Here is a 24,922-nt window from a genome sequence, read left to right on the forward strand (position 1 = left end):
GCCCTAATTATCACCCCCCAGCTCCCACAAGCAATCACAGCTCTTTCTCTCAACTATGCGCTGTATTTGAATATGACATACTGCCTGCTCATTTATCCCTGCTTGCATTAATGCTGATGCTCCATGCTGATGCTGCTGGCAAAGCTTAACCTCCTCCACCCAAGCCTTCTCCTTTATAGCATAAAGCTTGTTGAACACTCATATTCAGATTCACTACTACACTGCTACTATGGTTTAAATTTGAACTAATTTTATTGTATTCAATACCATTATCATTAATGTATTTATCATTATGGGTTTCTAGCCATGTGCTCCCTGCAAAGTCAAAGCATGCAGCTTGACTAACCTAGGGAGCATCTTTTAAACAGAGCCTTCTCCGCCAAGTAAAACTGTATATCCATTTTGTAAGAAAATGGTTAAATGTATGACCAGTGTTCCTGACTGAACTATCAAAGATTCATATACTGTTCTGATTTTGGATGTCAAAATGTTATGATGTTTTGTTCCATCTAAGGTTGAAAATGCAAGATTTTCATTAAAAACTTCTGAATAATTTATTTTTTTTCTGAAATTTGTGTCTCTAGGTCTCATTATGGAGGGTGAAATTATCAAAAACAAAAGATAATTTAATGAAGGACTGCAGGAAATGATCTCAGACACTGAAACTGATCACAGAGACCATATTGCTCTGAGTTATCCCACCTTTAATAACCGTTGCCCAGACAATCGCATTTTACAAAGGACTTTCCACTGGAGGTAGTTGTAAAATTTGAGTTGGAACTTTCAGACTTTCTTAGCTGGTGCAACACCTTGAATGTGAGTAGACCACAAATTCTGTTGTAAGTAAAAACCAATGTTCAAACTCTGTATGTCTGACCTTATACATAGCTGGGGAAACCTATAGGTTTTTTACAATCACTGTGAACCATGAATGTCCGTAGGGGGTCAGGGAGTGGGGGACTGCCATTAGGAATGACTGGAAACAGAGAAAAGTTGGTACTGTTCCATAAAGACCTATACACGGGAATTATCATCAGAAAATTTCTACTTAGATTGAATACGATTGATAGACTTAATTAAAATGTGATTTTACCACAGTTTAACTGATTGACCTGCCATGGAGGCAATCAATATCACAATTTACTCTGTCTTGCAGGCCTTCTAGTGTCTAGTGTCATCTAGTAATATGAAGGGAGACAAAGAGTGTTGAGGGGTCTTTTGCTGAGCTAAGAAGCTAGCTGAGCCCCTTTAACATATCACAAATTCTTATCACAAACACTCTGAATTGAAACGGTGATACTCTATCAACAAAGTAAACCTTGTGGGGTAAGCAACGAGAGATGATGAGCTGTTCACAAACAAGCCTTTACTAAGAAATGGCTCTATTGTGTTAGCTGCGGTAGCTGGCTCGAGTGTGAGTATAGTACTACACTGCTCATCCATGCTTTGATTGAGACTTTTAAATTCCTGCTTGCTGCCATTTCTCTATTAGATTTTAAAGTTAAAATGCCTGAATATTTCACTTTTTTCAGGACACAAATTTAATTTAAGAATTAAGAATGTATATATTTTTGCAATTTTTGCACAAACAGATCAAAACATGTCCTTTTTGGCAGTGTTTCTCTATGCAGAAATCACTATTGCCCCCCCCCCCAAGGAGTGTTCTCTACTTCTCTGGTGTCATCTGCAAAGAACCTATAGCAGATGTAGATTAATTTATGCAAATGCAGAAAAGTTAATACTAAGCACAATGTTAAACGGACCATTTAAACTGCAGTGTGTGTATGTTAAGTCTTCAAAATCAAAGATGGTTTAATTTCATCAGTTCGGCTACAATGATTAAATCTCCATGCTGTGATCAACAGGGTCCATTTCTTTATTAACATCTGTTTCTTTTTGCATTTATTCATCCTAACAGTCAGCAGAAGCCTACTTTTTACCAGGCTTTTGAGAAAACCACACTTTTGCTCTCATATTGCTACTACACCAGTTCAATGAATAATTAAAGGATTAAGTAACACTTAACATAGGATGTTTGAGGTTGTAATGTGATGGGTGATTTTCATGGCAACATAAAGTTGATGACATTAGAAAGTGTTAAGTTTTGTCACCACAGTACATGAGGCTACATCACATTGCAACTCAACATATTTTTACTTATAATATTTATCACACAACATGAAAAGGGTTATATTATATTATTATCATAATAAAAATGATCTGTTTTGCAAATAAACTTTTTATTTTCATCTCTATTTTAGAGTTAGCTTTAAATATGCACAAAATATCCAATATTAAATGCTATTTTTCTCATTATTTGTACATTCAAAGGAAATATGAGCTGTTTGGAAACGATGACCAAGAAACATATCCTTTATATAGACAAAAATGTACCTTGATTTTTGCTTGTTTCAGTTCCTCCCATGGAGCTAAGTCTGCTTCCCAGCCGTGTGCTCCCCTGTCACATGACTATTGCTGTGGTTGCAAGTATACATATCCAAAAAAATCTGTCTAAAGTTACATGTTGTGGTGTGTGGTGGAAATAACAGTGACCCCAAAGAACAAATGTTTTTATGAAAAAAGACATAAAATATTAATTTATGCATAATCTTTCAAAATGTGATACATCTAAATAAAAATAGGACTTTATGTGCCATTTGTCTATAGAGTTATTAGAATAAAATTTAATTCTATATTAAGAGGGGTTGAATGTCCAAAATCTGGCCCAGAGACAATGGAAATATGGCAAAAAATACATAAAAGGCCATGATTTATATAATAAAAATAACAATTAATCTGTCATTATTTTTGTCCCTTTTGGTGTCAAGTAAGTCTGGACAAAAAGAAATATTCCTTGTTTCTTTGCTTTTTCGTATTGCTGACACAGATTTTAAGATGGTTAAAGAACCACCCTAAAATGTGATCGTGCCTCTTTTTTATGTTGCAGTAACAGGCTGCCGTACTGTGTAATTAACACCACTCTTATAAATCAAGTAATCTTTCTTGTTCGACTTTTGACCTTTTCTCTGCACCAAAAGTCAAACAAACTGTACACAGTGAGTTAGTCCAGCCCCTTGCTTACTCATAACGAAAGTGAAAGTAATAGTTGAAGTTAACAGGAGGCGGCCAGACTTCGTTTAATCATTTCATCCAGCCTGAGACGTCGCGACCTCATGTAGAGGAGCGTGTACGGTGAGTTTAACACTTACACTGTTTTGTTGGCAGTGTTGTGAGTCGTTGGCTGTGCTTTATGCTTCGATGTATTAAGTGTAGAGATACACGAGGAGTTCGGCGTTGACCAGACATGACCTGAGTAAATGAAATTAAGCTTTATCGGCGTGGAGGCAAATGTCTGTTTTACTGTAGGCTATTTCGTGTATTTATTGACATATGTGTCGACAGTAGAAGTGACTGTGCGTTTGATTTGTAGTCAGTACACACCGGGACTGTCGGACTACTGGATCCGGTTATTGCTCACGCTGTTTGTAGCTTGGAGTGTTATTCCCCCGTTTAGCCTACTCTCGCGACCTCTTATTGAAAGACACAACTCAAGTTTTGCATTTCGAAGTTTTAGCATTTGAATTAAAAAGAGCCAGCGACATGTAGGTTAGCAGTTGAAACGTCAACGTTTGCGTGCAGACGCAGCACGCGGCGCGCTTGTGGTATGACCAGATGTCCATTGATAAACGCTTACTGGTTTATGGTCCTGTTTAGCAGGGACTAACACAAAGAGGAACTTTCCTATAATGCCTCATAGTACTCAGTGTTATTCACGTAGGCAGTATGCAAATAAATGAAGGAAAGCCCTCTATTTTTCTCTTACAGGAGCTGACTTATTTTGACTCTTGCAAATCCTGAATTAATCAGTTCAGGATAACTAAAAAAATCTTCAAACTTTCAAAGTGAGTTGGAGTTGATGAAAGTGAATTCATGCAAACAAACTATGCAAACAAATTTGTGTAAAGATGTAATGGAAAAATCCAGTGTTGAAATTACTTGCAATTGAAACAGTTTGGTTTTCTCTTAAAATATAGCCTACTCCAAGTTAGAGATTGTTACTTTAATTAATATACAAATGCAGAACAGTGGTTGTTGATTGGTTGTTTTTTTTTTTTTTCCCTCAAGCTGCCACCACCAATACTGACACATGATGAGGCCTATATAAAGGAAACCATACTTGCAAGATTGAATTGATAAAGAAAATAGATTAAAGAGAGAAGAGATCATGTAAACAAGCATGCTCAAATAGATGACACATGTTGAAATTATCTTGACCTGAGCACCAAAACAAAGGTCCTGTGGAATTTTTGTCACCTGACCTTACCTCCTGCTGTGATTGCATCTTTCTTAAAAGGAAGACTGTATAATAAAACTCTAAACAGTGTGCAACACATTATTGAGTAAAATCAGCCACCTCAATCTCTCCTGTCATTGTAACTGGAAAAATAACTTTTAAAAGGGTAATCCGCCTCTCTTGCTCATCTTTCCCAATAATGAAATGTTTGCTGTGTCAGAGGAACAATGTCAAATTTCAACATTCCTTTTCTGCAGCATTCCTTATCTGGTTACAGCTTATATTGAAGAGGGGCTGTCATATATTCAACACTGATAGCGCACAAGCAGGATGTGCAGGGACACTGAAAAGAGTCCCTTGAAATGACAGTAAAAAAGTGACCAGGATTGCACACGTCCTGCATGATAAGCTAGTTTATTATTTATATGAGTGCAGCAGAAACCACAGCCTTCAGGTGCTGTGGCTTGTCCTGCATGGAGATATCTTTAATGTGTGGAGCCTCAGTTGCATTCAAAGATATTTGTGATGTATGTTCACTGTTTTAGAATAAGGATAAAATTATGGATTAAATCCCAGTGCAGATGTTTCACAGTCTTCTCCAAAAAATCCAAACAGGGACCCACCACCACACAGCTGCACTGGTTTTACTGCATTGGGAAAACACCCACATTAGTGCAAAATATACAGTTTGCTCAGGTTGTTGCTTGATTTCAACCAGTAGGGGTGGTTTCACATTGCTTGTTTTTAATTTGAACAAAGCAGTAAATGATACTATCTGGGAATGATGATGATCACATTTTTAATGTTAGGAGCAGATTCAGGTAATTTTTTTTCCCAAATTCATAATCTTTCAGACCACACACATTAGTGGTATCAAATAGAACAGCACAAGTAAGACAGGGGTGCTGGTGGCCATTTAAGAAACGTCCCTGCGCCCCGGAGGATGTTGTCCTTGAAGCAGACAGCTGAGGCCTGCATGCATTACCCTCTCTCTGTCTCCAGTTTCTCACTTTATCCACCCTTCAATCTGAATAAAGGCATGAAAAGCCTAAAGAAAAATCCTTCATCAACTAGAGTGACAAGCAATTTACAAAAAAAACAAAAACAAAAAAAAATCAGTGTTTCTTCAAGCACCAGATGTAACTGCATAGTTGTTTTCTCATCATCATTCATCATCTCATCATTACAGAGAAAAAAATCCTCAGGGATTGGCAGGACATAAGGGTCATTTCCTGTGGTTGTTTCATATTCTTTCATATTTGGCAGCAGCCTAACTCTCTAAATACTGCTAAAAAAACTCTTTAGTGGACTTTCTCTTTCAGTATGACCGCTTGTCTGTTTAATGTCTGGTGAAAAGTGACTTTGTAAGTGTCTTATAAACACACTTAAAAAGTTGGAGCACAGCAGGTCAAACAGGTTTGAAGCTGCCCCAGGCTTGTGTTTAAGCACCTTTTCAAATGTGAAAGATTTGTAGAAAATATGTGCCTGGTTGCAAAAGCAAACTTAGAACCATGTTTGCTCATTAGTGAAGGTTTAGCATTTACTAAGCTAAATGTATGTGTGTTTTTGTGCAGCCACAATCAAAAATCCTTTGAATGATATGCAAATAGAAGTTAATTTACAGGTATGAACCACTGTAGCCTGTTCTGAGAAAAGGTAATTAGATGCCTTAATTAAGGATAGCTTGTTCGCTCTTTAATTTCTCTGTTTTCTTCTTGGAAAATCCCATCTTGTTCATGCCATAAAAAGCAGCATGAAGAACAAAATCATAACAGTGAACATCTTTGGTATTAATAACCCTAAGCAAAAATAAACACACAAAATAATAACACATAATCTCTAGAGACCATTCTTCCTTTTGTCTTCCACCTCTGCTGTGGTCACAGAGGAGACAAAGTTTCTTTATAAAGACAGAATTTTGCAGCAGACATGTGGAGCTTTTATTTGTTTAAGATGCAGAGATGACATGGAATACTAGCTGAAAATGTATAACTTTTTCATTTCATAATGCTCAAAGAAGGTTGGGGAAAAATAATAGTGTTTGTTTTTTTCTTTACTTATAGTACTGTGAGTGCATACTGCAGTACACCCAGTGTCCTCCACCATCCCGCTGGGACTATACAGACTGTTTTTATGGGGAAATTGACCTAATTGATAGTTTCTCACATACATCTTTTACCCTCTAACTGCTTCTTAAGAAAAAACATCATACAAAAACCTCTGAAATTTAGGATTAGTAAATTATAGCTCTGAAAACAGCATTGTCAAAAATAATGCAGCATATAGGTTTTACGAGTTTGGTGGCGTAAACAACCCACCAGTAGGACAAAGGTGTTATTACGCAAATACAACAGCTTTAATTAATGAATAACTGCAACAGATGAAGTTAAGAACATCTCCTTCCTTCTTCCCAGACAGCCTCTCCCTGTCTTTTGTCTTTATTGTGTGATTCAAAACAAGGGTTTCTCGCCTAACTTTGAATCATGCATGCATGGTATTTTTCTACTCGGATAGACAGGTCACATAGCAAAAACATGTAAAACAAAAGTGAAAAAAAAAAACGTAGAGAATAATATCAGACGATGAGAGTCTTTGCTTGAGTGTAAAAGAAATGTAAACGGATACTCCGGGGTTTCGCAAATCTGATCAGTGCTTTTTTTTTGTACGAATTCAGATTAAAACAAATATGCAAACTTAGAAACAATCTGTAGTGATGATGCCAATCTAGAAGCTATTTTCATTAAAGTTTTGTTTTGAAGGTTTATTTTAAGTTTCAGTTTTAGACATGATCTCACGCGCAGCAGAGCTAGTCTTTATACTGAAACTATTTCCCCTTTGTTTGACCAGGCCTGGTAATAACATGCTGGATAATGAGCTGCTTGCTGCTAATCCAGTTAGTCAGGCCAGTGGTCATGGTCCAGAGAGAAAGAATACTTTCAAATAGACAAGCCTCACAAACACTCATTAAGATTTTAGTTCAGTACTGGGACTTATTTCATCTTATTTTTAGATTTTTCTCAGCATCAAACTAAAGATTACAGCTACAGCCTGTATTTTTTTGGGGGGTTGGAGACGGGGAGGAGAGTGGGGAGAAGCATGTGGTGAGGGGCCTCAGGCTGGATTTGAACCTGGGCCACCCGCGTATGTGGGTCGCGCGCCTTATCCATTCTGCCACCTGTGCCCCTACAGCCTGTATTTTAATCATAAGACAATGTCTGGTGTTAAAAAATAAAGCCATTGTGAATTTGCTGGTTGCAAAGGCACTGCACATTTAAATCTCTATAGCTGAAATAAATGTACATAGTTGTGGCTGTGGTGAATGACAGGTGGGCTAAGAGGTCAAAAGCTGCCTCAGCTCAACATTAATGACTGTTAGTAGGTTGACTCAAAGTCTGAGATGGCTACATTCACTTATTATACAGTGTATGGTATTAATGCAGGCATACAGGTCAGGTTTCTCCCAGGACATTTTTTAGCCAAGGGAGCCTTATAATAAAGCTGGGAAATTGAGCAAAATTACATCAGAATATTTAAAGCTGAATGGCAATACATTATTTTTATTTTTGATATTTTGTTGTAAAGAAAAAACAACGTATGTTCTAAGTCACATCCATATGGTCCAAATACCAAATGTCACATAGGCAATTTTATTAAAAACAAAACAAAACAAAAAAAAAAACACCAGTTTGCAAAATAAATAAATAAGTCCTTTTTAAAAAATGAAATAAGATGATAGTTTCCCATTTAGACAGGGAATGTAAAAGCGATTATCTTGTGCTGCTATTTCTGTTGTTGTTTCTTACTGTAAAAATCTATTTACTGAGTATTAGGTTTGGCATCAGTGTATTTTATTTAATTTATTTATTTTCTTGATCAGCTACAACATGAACTATACAACTGAAAAGGATCTATGTTATATACTCTATGTTCTTGTCTGAAAACATTGTATGACGTAAACTTATTTTATCATTGGCCCTAAATATGACTCAAAGCTGGCTGTCGGTCTAAACAAGTTCATTTCCTCCTTACTGACTGTCTCCTTGCCAGCCCAACCTCAACCCTTCACTTGTCCAGGATTTTCTGATAATGGTCACCCCTTTTAGTCCTGTGTGGGTTACAGATGAAGTTTCAAGCTTCTTCACTCTCATCTAAGTGAGCTAAAGTTGCCTGATGTTGAAATATCTTTCTGGCCCTGATGAGGCTTGCTTTACAGCTGAGTGGATCAGAAAAATCTCAACCTGCTTTGCTGTGCACCTTTTGACTAAGCAAGACTCTTGACCAGATTGAGTTTAATACCGATTCCAAGACTACGCCATTGAGTATCATAGTCTACCAACTGACTGGAATACCCTCTTTGTGTTTTTATAGTGGCATTTGTTGTGCCATTAAAATAGGCTGGTGTTCTCCTGTCATAAACTCATTTAACGCTCCTCACTTAACCTTTGGACGCAGAGTTTTCCAGAAATCCTCAGACCTCTCACTTCCATCCTGACTCAAAGGATGTACTGGGTCAGCATCTTTCTTCCCAATGTGTATATTACTTCGTCCTCTGCTTAAAAAAAAAAAAAAAAAAAAAAAAAAGGTCTGCTTCCATTGTAACAGTTACCTCTGCAGCTTCCTTTTAGTACTTTGAGCTAGGGATGCGCGTTGTTAATCGCTAAAACAGTTAAATTAGTTTCTCAGATTAGCCGGCGTGGGATTTATAGTTGGTTAATGGAATAAACCATCATTTTTATAAACATAGGCTCTAAATCCAAGTCTATAATGCTCTTTTAAACAGTTACGAACCTCCTGCCACTAGAGACTGCCATAGCTTCAGTTAACGGCCGCTGCCTTCCTGTCTGGCACTTCACGGATGTAAAGATAAGAAGTTCAGCAGTGGCTTAGGGGTTAGGGTTAGGGTTTAAATTTTTTTAAAGTAGTAAATGGAAATAAAGTGGTATGTAGGCTGTCGAGGGTTGAACTCACATATGACTTCCACCCAAAGTGAAAAGAGGCCAGATCTCAAAGCACGATATTAATCTGCAAAGAGGAACACAAGGCTGGTGGCGCTAGCTTATAATGTTTGCCTTGCTGTAGAGAGTGTTTATTTATTTATTTATTTACAATGCACATGGACATGTAAATGTGCCAGATTGTAGCCATAGGCTGATTTGCATCTGTAGTCCCCGGCAGATAGATGCTATATAGAACAAAGAGTACATTAAAATATCTACATAAAAATCAGACAACACCAAGAGACCAGACAACATAGACAGTACAATAAAATACAAAGACCATAATATATAATGATACAGGAGGTTGCTGCATGACCTTTGCTTAAGACAGACCAGGAATAAAGTGACCATTGTAGTTAAAGTGTTGTGTGTGTGCGTGGTGGATGAACCCAGATGCGGAGTCGGGAGCAGTTTTAAGAGATTTATTGTGCACAGGAAAAAGGGGGGGGAATCCTAGTGTCCGGAGAGTGAGGGGAAATCTTTGTGGGTGAGAGTGCTGGAGCTGAGCTGCTGGTGAGCGGAGAGTGAGGCACTGGAAAAGAGGAGAGACACGTTAGTAGGAGAATCCACAGGTAAGTACAGAAATAAATCCAAGAATCACAAGAGATACTGAGCCGAGCGCTGGAGCTTTACCACGGGGAGTAAAGAGCGAAACTCTGGCACTGCAGAGAGATTCCAGGCGTCTCTTGAAGGTGAGTAGTGATGAGTGATTAATCGCAGGTGTGAGAACTCTCCGCAGCGCCGTGGGGGGATGGTGAACCTCAGGGAAAGCAGTGACAAGTTACCAGCAACAAGGCCGGTTCCCGGAACCCGGAAACCGGAAGTCCATAACAATAAAATGAAGTTTCAAAGTAACCATGACAGTACCCCTCTCCTAACAGACGCCTCCTGGCATCCTACCAGGCTTACCCGGGTTGGCCGCGTAGAAATCGCGGAGAAGGCTGTCATCCAGAATCAGACCCCGCGAAATCCCGGAGCGCCCCTCCGGTCCATAACCCTCCCAATCTACCAGGTATTGGAAGCTGCGTCCGCGCGGTCGAATGTCCAAAATCTTGGAGACTGTGTACGCTGGGTGATCATCGATGATCCAGGGGGGTGGAGGGGCGACGGCAGGTGGGCTGAGGTCACTGGAAGTCACCGGTTTCAATAGGGACACATGGAAAGTGGGGTGTATCTTCATAGACTCTGGAAGCCTGAGGGTGACTGCAGACAGATTAATCACTTTAACCACTTCGAAAGGGCCCACAAAACGAGGAGAGAGCTTACGTGACTCCACCTCCAGAGGAAGGTCCCGGGATGACAGCCAGACTCTTTGCCCCACCTGATACGCCGGAGCGGGGGAGCGATGCATATCGGCCATCCTCTTGTTCCTATCTGCCGTGCGTGTCAGCGCAGCCCTGGCGGTCCTCCATACCTCCCTCATCCTCCGGAGATGTTGCTGCACCGAAGGGACGGCCACAGATTGCTCCTGCTCAGGAAACAGGGGAGGTTGAAAGCCGAAGCAACACATGAAGGGGGACATACCTGTGGCCGAGGAGGTGAGGGAGTTATGCGCATATTCCACCCAGGGGAGGTGTGTGCTCCAGGAGACGGGGTGGTGCGCAGCGACGCAGCGCAGAGCGGTCTCCAAACCCTGGTTCGCCCACTCCGTCTGGCCGTTGGTCTGGGGGTGATAACCAGAGGACAGACTGGCTGTTGCGCCCAACTCTCTGCAAAACTCCTTCCAAACTTGAGAAGTAAACTGGGGTCCACGGTCTGACACAATGTCACAAGGGAGTCCATGTAATCTGAAGACATGTAACACTAGAAGCTGAGCGGTCTCGAGGGCTGAGGGGAGTTTGGGTAAGGGTACATAATGCACACACTTGGAAAATCTGTCCACGATGGTAAGAATGACAGTGTTACCTTCTGATGGAGGAAGGCCGGTGACAAAATCCAGAGCTATATGTGACCAGGGGCGTTGGGGAGTAGGGAGAGGGCGCAACAAACCAGCAGGGGGACGATGGGAGGATTTACCCCTGGCGCAGACAGAGCAGGCTGCCACGAACTGACGGGTGTCACGTGTCATACCAGGCCACCAAAAACTCCGCTGGAGAAACTGGAGGGTCCTGTGGAAGCCAGGATGGCAAGTAAGCCTGGAGGAGTGAGCCCACTGAAGCACTGGAGATCTAGCAGAATCTGGAACAAACAGGCGATCTGGAGGTCCAGTTCCAGGGTCAGGTTGTTGTTCCTGGGCCTGACGGACGATGGATTGGATCTCCCAGATGGCTGCTCCAACAACACAGGTAGGTGGCAGGATGAGGTCGGGTTCCTCAGTGTCTCCAGAACCAGAATCCCTCCGGGAGAGCGCATCTGGCTTGAAATTTCTGGAACCAGGTCTGTAGGACAATGTGAAATTAAATCGGCTCAGGTAAAGGGCCCAGTGAGCCTGGCGTGGGTTCAACCGCCGGGCTGATCTCAGGTAAGCCAAATTCTTGTGATCAGTCCAAATTAAAAAGGGGTGGCTGGTGCCCTCCAACCAGTGCCTCCACTCTTGCAGGGCCCACACAACAGCCAGCAACTCTCGGTTACCCACATCATAGTTTCTCTCCGCTGGTGACAAACGACGGGAGAAAAAGGCACAGGGATGCAGTCTCTGAGTCTCTGGGTTCCTCTGGGAGAGAACGGCCCCCACCCCCTTGTCGGAGGCGTCCACCTCCACAACAAACTGGAGAGACGGGTTGGGATGCTTGAGCACCGGAGCAGAAGTAAAGAGAGTCTTCAGTTTGGAGAAGGCCTCCTCAGCCTCCTGACTCCACCTAAAGGGTGCGCTAACTGAGGTAAGACGGGTGAGGGGAACTGCCACCTTACTGTAGTCCCTAATAAACCTGCGATAGAAGTTGGCGAACCCTAAAAACCTCTGTAACTCTTTGCGGGAGGAGGGAGTGGGCCACTCACTCACCGCTTGGATCTTGGCAGGGTCTGGCTGAAGTTGGCCTTGAGCAATAACATAACCTAAAAAGTTGACCGAGGGGGCGTGGAACTCGCACTTCTCAGGTTTCACATAAAGTTTGTTCTCCAAAAGCCTCTGCAAAACTAACCGGACGTGCTGTTGATGCTCTAGCAGGGTGCGGGAGAAAATAAGAATGTCATCCAGATAAACAAACACGAATCTGTTAAGCATGTCGCACACATCATTAATAAGCGCCTGGAAGACGGCTGGGGCGTTAGTTAAACCGAAGGGCATTACCAAATACTCAAAGTGTCCGAGAGGCGTGTTAAAAGCCGTCTTCCATTCATCTCCCTCTTTAATACGAATGAGATGGTAAGCATTGCGAAGGTCAAGCTTAGTGAAAATCTGCGCGGAGCACAGGGGCTCGAACGAGGGGTCAATGAGAGGAAGAGAGTATTTATTCTTAACGGTGATGTCATTAAGACCCCGAAAATCAATACAGGGCCTACAGAAGCATCCTTCTTTTTAACAAAGAAGAAACCTGCTCCTAAAGGCGAGGAAGAGGGCCGAATCAACCCGGAAGCCAAGGAGTCCTGAATATATGTCTCCATGGCTTCCTTCTCGGGGCGTGAGAGATTGTAGAGCCGACTACTGGGCAAGGGGGCGCCAGGGAGCAAGTCTATAGCGCAATCATATGGTCGATGCGGGGGAAGAGATATGGCCAGCTCCTTGCTGAAAACGGGCGCCAAATCATGGTATTCAGCAGGGACACCAGTAAGATCAGGCTGACAGGGAGCGACTCTAGGGCGAGAAGAGAACGGATTAGCTGAACGGAGACAATGCGAATGACAATGGACGCTCCAATTAGTGATGGAAGCCGACTTCCAGTTAATTTGAGGATTGTGCATCTGTAACCAGGGGAGACCGGGCACTATGGGAGAATGGGGAGACGGGATAACAAAAAAGGAAATATCCTCACGGTGATTACCCGAAATTATGAGAGTGAGGGGGGCGGTACGATGAGTCACTCTCGCGAGAACTCTGCCATCTAAGGCAGTAACAGTCTTGGGAGAATCTAGAGGCTCGAGAGGAATTTGAAGCTGTTTGGTCAATTCGTCTTGAATAAAGTTGTCATCAGCGCCGGAGTCTATGAGAACCTGAAGAGGGAGCGAGTTCCTGCCCCAGAGAAGGCATGAGGGAACGGTGATACGAGGGGGAGAGCTAGGAGTGGTAGAGGTGTGGCTCACTAGTGCGCCCTCTGTCACTAGTGAGCCTGGTCTTTTGGCGTAGAAGGGCAGGAGGCTAGAAAATGACCTGATTGACCACAGTAAATGCACAGTCTAAGATTTAACCTTCTCTGGCGTTCTCCGGGACTGAGTCTGGTTCTACCTAACTGCATGGGTTCAGATAGAGGGGAGCTGGGTGGAGAAACATTAGTCTTGGGAGTGATAGGAATGAGTGAAGGGGTTTGGACTACAGAGGGAGCCACTGGATGGGGTTTGGACTGTCGCTTCTCTCGCTGTCTCTCCCTCAACCTGTTGTCTATCCTAATGGTTAGAGAAATCAAGGACTCTAGTGAATCTGGCTCATCCCGAGAGGCTAATTCATCCTTAAGCTCCTCGGATAAACTCCTCAAAAATATGCCTTTGAGCTCTGTCTCCCCCCATCCACTCTCAGAGGCTAAAATACGAAAATCGACAGAGAATTCAGCGGCTGACTGGGAACCCTGAGAAAGGGAAAATAATCTCTTGGCTGCTTCCTGTCCCTGCAGGGGGTGGTCAAAAACACGAATTAACTCAGCGGAGAATACAGAAAACGAGGCTAACAAAGGGGACTTCTTCTCCCATAAACTAGTGGCCCAACGTGAGGCCTTACCCCGCAGGAGATTAATGACATAAGCTATCTTGGCTCTATCTGAGGGATAGCTGCTAGGCTGCTGGTCAAAAACTAAAGTGCATCTTAACAAAAAACTACTGGCTGACCCAATCTCACCAGCGAAAAATTCAGGCTGAGGTACATAAGGCTCTTTCAAGGAGGGAGGGGAAGGAGAAGCAGGGGCTGAGGGATTAGCGGTGGCATTACTCACAGAGGTGGGAACAGGAGGTGCGCAGGGAGGCTGAGAGAGGGACTGCAGGTGGTCGGAAAGGGTGGAGACTTGGGTGCTGAGGCCTTGCAGGGATTTCATGATTCCGGTGAGCATGCCTTCGTGTTGTCCAAGGCGTTGTCCTTGTTGTGTGATGGCTGTCTTGATGGGGTCCAGATCCGCTGGGTCCATGGTTTGGCCAGAGTTTACTGTTGTGTGCGTGCGTGGTGGATGAACCCAGATGCGGAGTCGGGAGCAGTTTTAAGAGATTTATTGTGCACAGGAAAAAGGGGGGGGAATCCTAGTGTCCAGAGAGTGAGGGGAAATCTTCGTGGGTGAGAGTGCTGGAGCCGAGCTGCTGGTGAGCGGAGAGTGAGGCACTGGAAAAGAGGAGAGACACGTTAGTAGGAGAATCCACAGGTAAGTACAGAAATAAATCCAAGAATCACAAGAGATACTGAGCCGAGCGCTGGAGCTTTACCACGGGGAGTGAAGAGCGAAACTCTGGCACTGCAGAGAGTTTCCAGGCGTCTCTTGAAGGTGAGTAGTGATGAGTGATTAATCGCAGGTGTGAGAACTCTCTGCAGCGCCGTGGGGGGATGGTGAACCTCAGGGAAAGCAGTGACAAGTTACCAGCAACAAGGCCGGTTCCCAGAACCCGGAAACCGGAAGTCCATAACAATAAAATGAAGTTTCAAAGTAACCATGACATAAAGTGCATAAGGCAGACGGTAAAGTGCTGTAGAGCTAAAGTGCAAGAGTACTGATATATTGCACATGATCATGAGTTTGCGTTAAGAAGAGATTGCACATTGCCCTTGGCCTGGTTAGTTAAAGTGCTAATATTATTGCACATAGTTTGCATTTACAGATGTGTTTATGCATGTATTAAAGCATACATAAGAGTATCTATGTATGTAATATTGCACAAAATATGTATACATAGCTGTATGTAAGTATGTATGCATATCAAGCTAACGTGGTGCCCGCTGATACAATGACCTTGTGAGGAATTCGTCTGTTTTTAAGGAATTTCTCCTCTTTAGACATTTAGAAATATCCTTACTTTGAACACATATGTATATATTATATATTAGTTTTTAGTCTTCTTTTGCTGTTGAGGCATACAGCTTTTAATTTTTAGCCTATTTCACTTTGCCTCCACTGTTTCTGTCTCTTCTTTGTTCTCCCAGACTCTACTGCAATCAAACCAATATCAAATTTCTATTCAAGGAGACTTAAAGCAAGTTTTTGCATGGGGACTTTAACACATTCCTGCAAACAGCATTAATGTTTTTAAACTTTCATTTCAGGTAAAGGAACATGGCCTCCACTGGTTTCCTGCTCTTTATGTCCACCGTCATATTTTTCGGCTTCAAAATTGTGAAGTGTAATTGTAAGTTCTTCCATCACTTCAAAATATGAAGCAAGCTATGCTGCTTGATACTGACATGACATTTTTGTTCACAGCTTTTGTGCAAGTTCACAGCAAGACTCAAATCATCGGACAGTATGATCAACAGACGCGACTTGACTGCATTGTTCACCCCTCAGAGTCTGTAAAAGAACCAGAAATCAAGGTGGTAATTTGGACAAAAGAGGGGGAAGAGGAACCCTTACTGTTCTACAACCGAGGAAAGTTAACACCGTCGTCTGGCTATTCTTTTGCGGAGCCTTCCTGGAACAAGAAAAACATGAATGTTTCCCTGCTCATTCACAAAACTGCTGTAAAAGACGAGGGAGTTTATAAATGTCTTGTGTACACAGACAGTGGTTATAACTTCAACCATACCAGCCTGAGAGTCACAGGTGAGAGCCATGGTGAACACAGAGATATTTTCATAGCCATTTTTCACACTTAAGCCATTTTGAGGAATTACCCAGAGTTTCTGTATGTTTAAATATTTAAAAAATGTAGTTACACAGAGTAAATTGACCTTTTGAGGGATTTAATACAGTCCATAGTGGAATGATTGGATGGAGAACATGGGACTTTCCTTGCCTATCAGACTGGTATTCCCCCTTAAAAGAATCATTTCAGTGATGTTTTTTCTTTCAGTTTCTTTGTGACCATTATCACATCCAGATATCCAGATATCTTTTGTAGTGTCTACAATATTTGCCTTGCTCTCCACAAGTCAAATTTTATGCTTATTAAATAAGATGTTGAGCATTTATTACTGTTATTTGATTGATGTCAGGGTCTAAAGTTCAATTTATTGATGTTTACTTTCTATTTTCTCTTTCAAGCCAAATACACTGTACCAAGTTTTCTGCCGCACCCTACGACCATTGACCTCAATACGGATGGCACCTTGACTTGTAAGTCCACCGGCTACCCTAAAGGCCAACTTTGCTGGTTTGACAAAGATGGCAACAAGTGGACAAAGAGCCCTGAAACTGAGGTGCTGCTGACAGAAAGTGGTCTCTATAGCCTCTCCAGCACACTGACTTTACAGCGAGGATCCATTTTCTCCCAGTATGTCTGCAAAGTATTCAACGCCGCAGGAGACAAAGAGGCAGAGGATTCGTTTACAGTGCCTGACAAACCAGTCATCGGAGGTATCTATTGGCGAGCACCACACTCGATACCTTTAATGCCTTTTGACTTGGTAGTGCTTCGAACAGCCATCATACAGAAGGTTTTTAGCTAAAGGCACATGTTACATCACACTAAAATTTGAAGCAACGCAGATGTTGGTGCTGTTACATAAACAGACCTTCTTTCAGAATTGCTCAACTAAGAGGAACTTGAGCCCAGTTGCCATAAAGGGTGAAGCCAGGATGTTTGTTTAGAAACACAACATGAAAACCAGAGAAAATTATTAAGGCCAAGCAAAGGACTCTGAATCTGAGCTTATAAGGGTAAATTCTTGGTTCAGTATTCTCTGTACTTTTACAGCAGCAAAAATAAGAAGTATCTTACAATCTGCCCTTAGATTCAATACCTTACTATTTATTACCTCTTGGTTTAAAATGCTACATGTATTTTTTTAATGTGAATGTTTTTAAGCTTTACAAAAAAAAGCAACGGATCTTCAGTTGTGTTTTTAACCACAGGGGGAGGCAATACTTTCAGTTTCTGTGTTATTGTACCAAAATGATGCCAGCTGCATAACGTACCATATAATGGAAATAGTGTGCAGCAGTTTGCCTGCAATGTTGATCATTAAGAAAACAGAAACCATCCTATAGTGGCTGCTTAGAACTTTTGTCACTGTGGTATTGAAAGTGTTAACATCATTGGAGTTTTACTAGTTTAGTTTTAAAGTGTAATATTCTGGTATTGTGACATCCTTTGTTTTGAAGTGCCCACCCAGCACTGTCCATTATTAAAAAGCCAAACTTAAAATCTGAATTAGAGCACAAAAACATGGCTGAGGGCATTCCTTAGACATAAAACATACTTCTATTAAACAAGAGATGATAACACGTTGTGATCATAGTGGATGTTCATGTGTTTTTTCCCAAAAAACAACAATGCTTATGGGTAATCTTTAGGGAGCCAACATGATATTCCTTACATCATTTTTTGGCAGCACACTTTTTCAGCACACCAGCTAACCATTTTTTGTTGAATGATGGCTATAGAAGACTGCCCCTTTCAAAAAAATACAAAGTGGGATTTTTGTTTGTAGTTACTTGGTTGTGAAAATAAAATTAAGCATTTCAGACAGACCTTGTAAACATTAAGCCACAAAAGGAAGAAGTTTCATTTGAAACCATTCTAGATAAGACTGAAGTTTATCAGACATGGGATCAATTTTCTCCCCCATGTTGCTCCTTTTTGTTTTTGCTTCCTTCATCTTAAATACAGCCTGAATTACCAAGTTGCAACATGTCTGACCCTGGTCCTCATACAGCTGGGTCATGCTTTCTGTGCCATGAAACTGATGCTTTTGATTTACTTATTCATTCCTATTGATGAGAAAACTCATAAACTGGTTCAGTTAGAATCTTTGCAGTTACTGAGGTTGAGCTCTTATCAGAGCTCCCACTGCTGCATGCAGTCTAAAAGTCCCCTTTCATCAGATACGTATCTGTAGTACGGTCGACTGTCACGCTTTTGCAACACCAGTGCCTCCCAGTTTGTTTACTTTCTCTTGGAGTAGACAGAGAGTATTAACTCAGAGCAGACCCCTCTGAGAGAGAAAGAGAAAGTTAATGTGAAGCCAGTTTATCACAAGGGGAAATTCCTACCACTGCTTGCCAAACTCATTTTAAGTAATCTTCAGTATTTCTTGTAATGGTTTGAAGTATAAGAGCTTTTATTTTAGTGTTTTTCTATTTGATTTATCAAGGTTTGGGACAAGAGGGTGGACCTTCCACTTCCACTTCCACTTCCACTTCCAACAACTTAGCCACCAAAATAGTTGCTCCTTTGGTGGTCATTGGATCTCTGATTGTGGGGTTGCTACTGGCGCTACTTTACAGAAGACGATACCAGAGTAAGTACAATTTTTTCATATATACATGCCCCCCCCCCAAACACACACACACACACACCCACGCACACACACCCACCCATACACCCATACACCCACACACACATATATATATATATATATATATATATATATATAGACAGGCAGGCAGATAGATACTCTTAGGAGGAAAAGCAACAGATCCACCTACTGAGGGGTGCATTTTGTAGTGGAGTTTTGTGATAAGAGTTCAATTGCAGGAGAGCCAACACACATTGTGAACCAGCGAAAATAGTCAAAAATCCTTTAGAAAAGTAAGTACTGAATTAACTTTTGGCTGCATATCTGAGTGGAGATCAGTCCTACAAATGACTGTACTTAGTCTGAATACTGAGGGAGTAAAGACTGATTTCATCTGTTTTTGTCTGAGACTGGTGTCAAAGTGCAGCATCTCCTTAATTTAAAGTTGGATTTTGTACCTTTAATTATTTAGTTTTTCATATTTATTTAATGCAACACAAAATCTTATTAGCATAATAATATAAACAGTATGCATTTTTTCATGCATTTTTGTACCCAAAGAGGATATTAATTCTTGCCCACCTTATGCACTCAGAAAGCGTGACGTGTTGAGATTTTAGTTGATAAATATGAGCTGTAGGTAGTAATACAATAACAGCATTAAATTCCAACTTTACAACTAATACAGCATAGAATATTGATGGATTTTGTGTCAATTCCAATTTTTTTTTATTGTGATATTCACTCTATTTGATGAAATGTCCCAGTAGCTTTCTATAAAAGCTAAAAGAAAATAGAGCAGGGATTATTCTAGGGCTACTGAAAGGTGGATAAACCTGAACAATACCTGGCAAACAGCCATGTTATTCACACTGGGAAAGTATGCTCTCTTTGTTGAGTTCAGTAGTTTAGTTCCTGCAAACTTGTCACTGGTGTATAACAAGAGAGTGAACACACTAGCATTGTTTTAGTAAAGTTGTCAAAAAAACAGTGAAGTAAGCCAAAGTAGATATTTACAGTGAGGGAGTGTTCACTGTCATTTTCTTTCTGCCCTTATTTTCTTGACAGAGACCCGGAGGCTCTCTGAAACAGCTCTTATCAGTACGTCCATCAGTGAAGAAACTATCCTTTCTGTTTTCTGTCTTGCTATAGAAGGCTTTAATCTGTGGCTCTAAAAAGGGTTAAAATCAATGTTCTTTAACATTAAAATTAAGTTTCTAGTTAAGTTAAAGCTGCCTGAAACACTTGATATTTGTTTTACATCTACTGTGGTGTTTGGTGTTTACCTTGATGGATCAAAATAAGTGAATCATTGTTTTAGCTTAAATTACTCTTGCTTGTCTGTAAACCACCACTTCAGTGACAAGACTTTGTCAGTCAAATTTCCCTTTAAAAGCATTTTGGCCACAATTCCTGACATCTATGCCTCAGTCTTAAACAGACCTTAAAAAAGAATGTGTGCCTGGACATAGTTTGAGCAGTTTGGCAAAAAAAAAAAAGAATGGAGTAAATTTGCAGTTTCCTGCTGTGAAAGCCTGACTGAGACCTATCCACACAGACTCAGTGCTGTGATTGCAGCCACAGGTGCATGTACTAAAAACAGACTTGAAGGGGGTGAATATTTATGCAGTCACTTATTTTACTTATTTTACTCAATTGACACTACTGTGCAGAAATCTGTTTTCACTTTGACATCAAAGAGGGTTCTTTGGTTTGTTTTTTGTTTGTTTTTTTGTCAAAAAGCAAAATTATGTTGACCATGTGATGTGGCATCTAAAATTTACGTAACTGTTATTTATCGTGAAGAGGAGTGTTTTTTTTTTTGTTTAAATCCCGGACTCTATGTGTAACACACATCTTGACAAAAAGGCTTCACTACAGAAAACCTCCCCTTGCATGATAAATGCTTGAAGTTGAGTTATTGCAGCCACTCACTTTTTGGTCAGGGTCAATTGAACGCTGAAGTCCCGCTGGTCTACCCCTGTCTGGGTGCTGCTTCTTTTAGGAAGCTTTTCCTGTTGTCATCTCAAGGGCTGACTCTTGGAAAAATATAAATTAAGAATTGTAAATTACAGGAATGTAAAAAACTGGGATGTATATATCGCTCCTGCCCAGATCCTGACACTCCATGTTAAATATTCAGAATAACAGACAGTGTGTTTGATTAAATGAATGGCAATATTAATGTGTTCACTTAAACACTAGCTTGACAAAGTTTCCTCCCTGAATGAAGGAGAAAACAATCGCAATGCTCACATCTTCATCATACATAAAGGTGCCATACATCGATAAAAAGCAGCTGGGAGCCACAGACGGATTTAACTCCCGGTTATGGGTTAGTAATAGTAATGTCAAAGTAATATTAAACCTTATTTATACATCATTTATCTTTGTCATACAGAAGTGGAATTGTTTCCAGATCTTTGGAAACACCATGAGCACTTCTATCACCTCAGTATCTCGTAGTAATCTTCACTCTATTAACGCAGTTCTGTTACTATCCTTGTTATTAGATAATTAATGCAGTAAGACCAATTTCAATGGAAACGGGTGTTTTAACTGCATAATGGCTCAGCATCTCTGTACGCCAGTGCTCCCGTAATCATGCAACAGGAGCATCAAAGCGGTTCCTTTTGACTTATTTACAAAGTTTTAGTGTGTGCACTTTATTGTGCAGCTTGTAAGCAACATCACACCGTTTGGTTGTGCAGAGACAAACCCAGATTGTAACTTGTTTACGCAGCACGGGCGAATACCGCTGACAGCAGAAATAGAGCCGTGATGTCTATCAGTGACATGTGACACATCTGTGTCATCTTGTATAACTAGAGCACAGAGAGGTGTTTTATCATTAAACAGTGATTACTGACCAGGGACTGTGGAGCTGGTGTCATATCTGGTGTCGTGTCAAATATGTTTCCTCAAAGTCTCCTCTGCCACTTACTCTTATGAAAAATTCATTTATAGACTGGCATTGCTGTGTTTATGTTGTAAAAGAACACTATAAATCCTCTTTTCTACTTCATTTTTTAGTGTCTTAATAGTTAACACTTGCTTTCCCTTGCAAAAATGTATGTTCTTGGACCCGCAGCGATGTCAAAACTGCCCCAAAATATACGCTGGTCCTACAGAACTGTGGGATCCAGCTCCCGAATGCAGCCCTCTACACCACATTTATCAACGCCTGCTTATTCTTACATTGTGATTGGCCAGAGAACATGTTTCATGCATCATACATGGACCTTGTCGTAAGAGGATTTCTACACCCAAATCTGTTTTTACATCAGATTTATAAATAAGGGCTTAAATCTTTAAAAGGCTTTCTGTGCCTCACTGTTAGAAAATCAGGTTGTCCCTCTGTATACATGTATGCATTTGATTTAGATTGATTTGTTTTAAAATATCTGTTTGATTTTAATCAATGCTGGCAAAGCCTGTTTTTTATTACTCATATTTATGGACTGAAGTAAGATATTTTGGGGCAAGAAAACTAAAATACAAGAATATTACCTTTTTATAAATTGACTTAGTCATGCTTTTATATGAAAGATAGATAATTGAAATGAAAACAACTGCAATAAAATTGAATCATGAACCCAGTATCATGATACATATTGGATCATGGGTCTATTGCTACATCCCTAAGATTGCGCCAGTCGTTATCCAGCAGTGGGCCGTCTCACCTCCTTTTATGACTGTTTGTTGAGCTGTCATGAGGAGTGTAAACAGCGTCATACGTTTTTTGATATCATGTTTACACTAGTCAGTCACTGAATCACCTCCCCTGAGTCCTGAGTGATGTCCATCTTCTTATGTGATTGCTTCATTGCTTCATCTCATAGCAGTTAGACCTCATTAAACCATCATAATGAAGGAAGCATGGGTGGATGCAAACTTTAAGCTGTTAACCTGAAAGAGACTCGCAACCTGAGGCAGTTTTAGTCTTATTTTCTTTTACATCTGAAGGAGTTAATTGAAGGAGACTGTGTCCAGGTCTGCATATTTTGAGACAGTGTGTAACCAAAGAACTCACCACAAACAGGTTTCACGTCTCATTCCAAGCCTGTTGGAGCTTGTACTCCCGCTGTGTTGAACTGTTGATAACTTCTGCTTGATCACTCGTAAAATGTGAACAACCTAAATACCCAATCATGTATGCACTAACTAGGCTTCAAAGATAAAATCTTCCCTCTGCCTTAAAATATATTAGATGTGTAGCGATGTGTGCTTCATTCGACATCAGTTTCACACTTTTTTCTGAGCTTTTGGTAAAAGGGCTTGGCTACTAATCACTGGTTTAATCATATTTTATACTGACTCATGTAGCAGCTGTGGTTCTTGGTGATGTTTTTACAGCAACCCTCACTGTCATCCACAATAAAATTGTAAATTTTTTCCAGGTAACCATCGAGCCATTCCCACCAGAGAACAAGAAGTTGAGGAAGGTGAGTTGACATAAAATGTTCCTTGATGCAGAGTTTGCAAATCATTCAGGCTTTGACGTTTTATCTCTTTTGCAGGTGATTCTCGTGAAATGCAGGAATTTTTTCGTGAAAAAACACCTTCAGGTAGTTACATTGCAAACAGTTTAGAGAAGCTCTTACTATAGTGTCACACATCTAAAACTTGATCTCCCTCTGTTTTCTTTTCCTCCCCCTGTGCAGGAGAAACAGTCTGACACAAGTGCGCACTTACTGGAAAACAGTACAATCATCACTTCTTGTGTGCTTTACTCCACTCAGCGTTTTTACTTTTTCTACTGCAAGCAACTGTATGTATAATCAGGTAAAACTTGTATCACTGTGATTTAACAGATTAACTGTGAGCACTTTGCTCATGTTAAGTCACCCTGTAAACTAGCTTAAATCAAGTGTAAATGGTAATGTAGACTGATTTTGCAACAGAGCAGTGGGACGGTTTGAGGGCAGGTAGACCTTTTCAGGAACAGGGAGTCTTTGGTTGTTATGTTGTTTATTATAGGAAAAAATGTATAATTGTTTATGATGAAGCCCACACAGCAACTGTAGGTTTCTATAAACATATCAGCCTCTTCATTTCCGCTGCTTGTGTCAGCGTTGGACAGGAAATACGGTTTGATCTTATTATCTAGGCGGGGGGGGGAGATGGTGGTTAAGAGTGTGTTTCAGTGTTTCTGAAGACACTGCAGCTCATATTTTTTCTTTTTATAAACGAATCTCACCAGGACTCTGCTCACCAGGTTCACACAATCATAGCGGATTAGTCTGAGTAGCAATTTGCAATGTCTGGCATAAGCCACTGTAAAGGAGGAAACAGACTGTAAGGAATAAAGTGAACTAATCTGCATGAGATAAAGTGTATACTATAAAAATTTGTAGCATCAGCTTAATCCTGTAATGGTGCTTGTGAAGAACATTTTTGTAAGTTTGATTTATTTTTCTGCTCAGAGACAAGTGATAAGTTAACTGGTTTAAATTTCAAGTGCACTGTCCACTCCTACAAATTTCATATCCTTTTTTCTTACCACAGAGAAAGTTCACTACATAGACCCTTTGGTCACATTTAAATGTGCCTCATGATTTTCCACCTGATCTCTATTGCGAAATATGTTGTCTTAAAGCAAAAAAGACATGTCTGTTTTCCTGTCTTTTGTGAGACTGTGTTTATGTATTTTGTTGGCAGCAAAGTTCAACTTTACTGCCAATCAAAAGATTATCTTCATAATCTCAGAGGTTTTTTTTTTTTCCTTCTTACCTTCATATTGTATATCGTCTCTCAGAGAAATGGGCTCACGTTTTCAAATTGAGGGAATGTGTTTTTTCTTTTTTTTTTAAATAAAATACCCGCCAGACAAAATATCCTCTACTTAAGAAAATATAAGCCCCCTAAACAACTTATCAGTGTCAACAAGGGTGAATGATTTAATAAGTTCTGTAAAACTGTAAAAGTCAATCATTGACTAGGATGAGAAAAATAGTTAGTAATAACAGAAGTGTAAGTGCAGTACTAAGAGTTTATTTAGCATTTTAAGTACTTTTTAAATCTGTGTGTATTTTGATTCTGTGTGTTGAAAAATGCAAATATATATATTTTTTATTTTGTTTGACATAATAAGTGTGGGCTTATTCGCAAACTGTGAACTGTGATTTTTCTTGTGAAAAACAAATTTTAAATAAAGATAAATGCTCTAAA

At 40.6% G+C, this 24,922-nt stretch overlaps 1 protein-coding gene across 2 annotated transcripts; it reads left to right on the top strand.

Moving 5' to 3' along the window:
- Nucleotides 1–3,073: 3,073 nt before the first annotated feature.
- zgc:174863 (uncharacterized protein LOC100136852 homolog) lies at nucleotides 3,074–24,922 on the top strand. 2 transcript variants are annotated; one of them, XM_041784971.1, is made up of 9 exons: nucleotides 3,074–3,192; nucleotides 15,620–15,702; nucleotides 15,777–16,115; nucleotides 16,557–16,868; nucleotides 18,608–18,754; nucleotides 19,820–19,852; nucleotides 23,152–23,196; nucleotides 23,272–23,319; nucleotides 23,416–24,922. In XM_041784971.1, exons 2-9 carry the CDS (start codon nucleotides 15,630–15,632, stop codon nucleotides 23,427–23,429), a joined length of 1,011 nt encoding a protein of 336 aa, XP_041640905.1. In that variant the 5' UTR covers nucleotides 3,074–3,192; nucleotides 15,620–15,629; the 3' UTR covers nucleotides 23,430–24,922. The 2 variants fall into 2 exon arrangements, with proteins under 2 accessions (XP_041640905.1, XP_041640906.1); XM_041784972.1 differs by lacking the exon at nucleotides 19,820–19,852.

This window comes from Cheilinus undulatus, linkage group 4 (genome assembly GCF_018320785.1).
Source record: "Cheilinus undulatus linkage group 4, ASM1832078v1, whole genome shotgun sequence".
Classification (NCBI taxonomy): domain Eukaryota; kingdom Metazoa; phylum Chordata; class Actinopteri; order Labriformes; family Labridae; genus Cheilinus; species Cheilinus undulatus.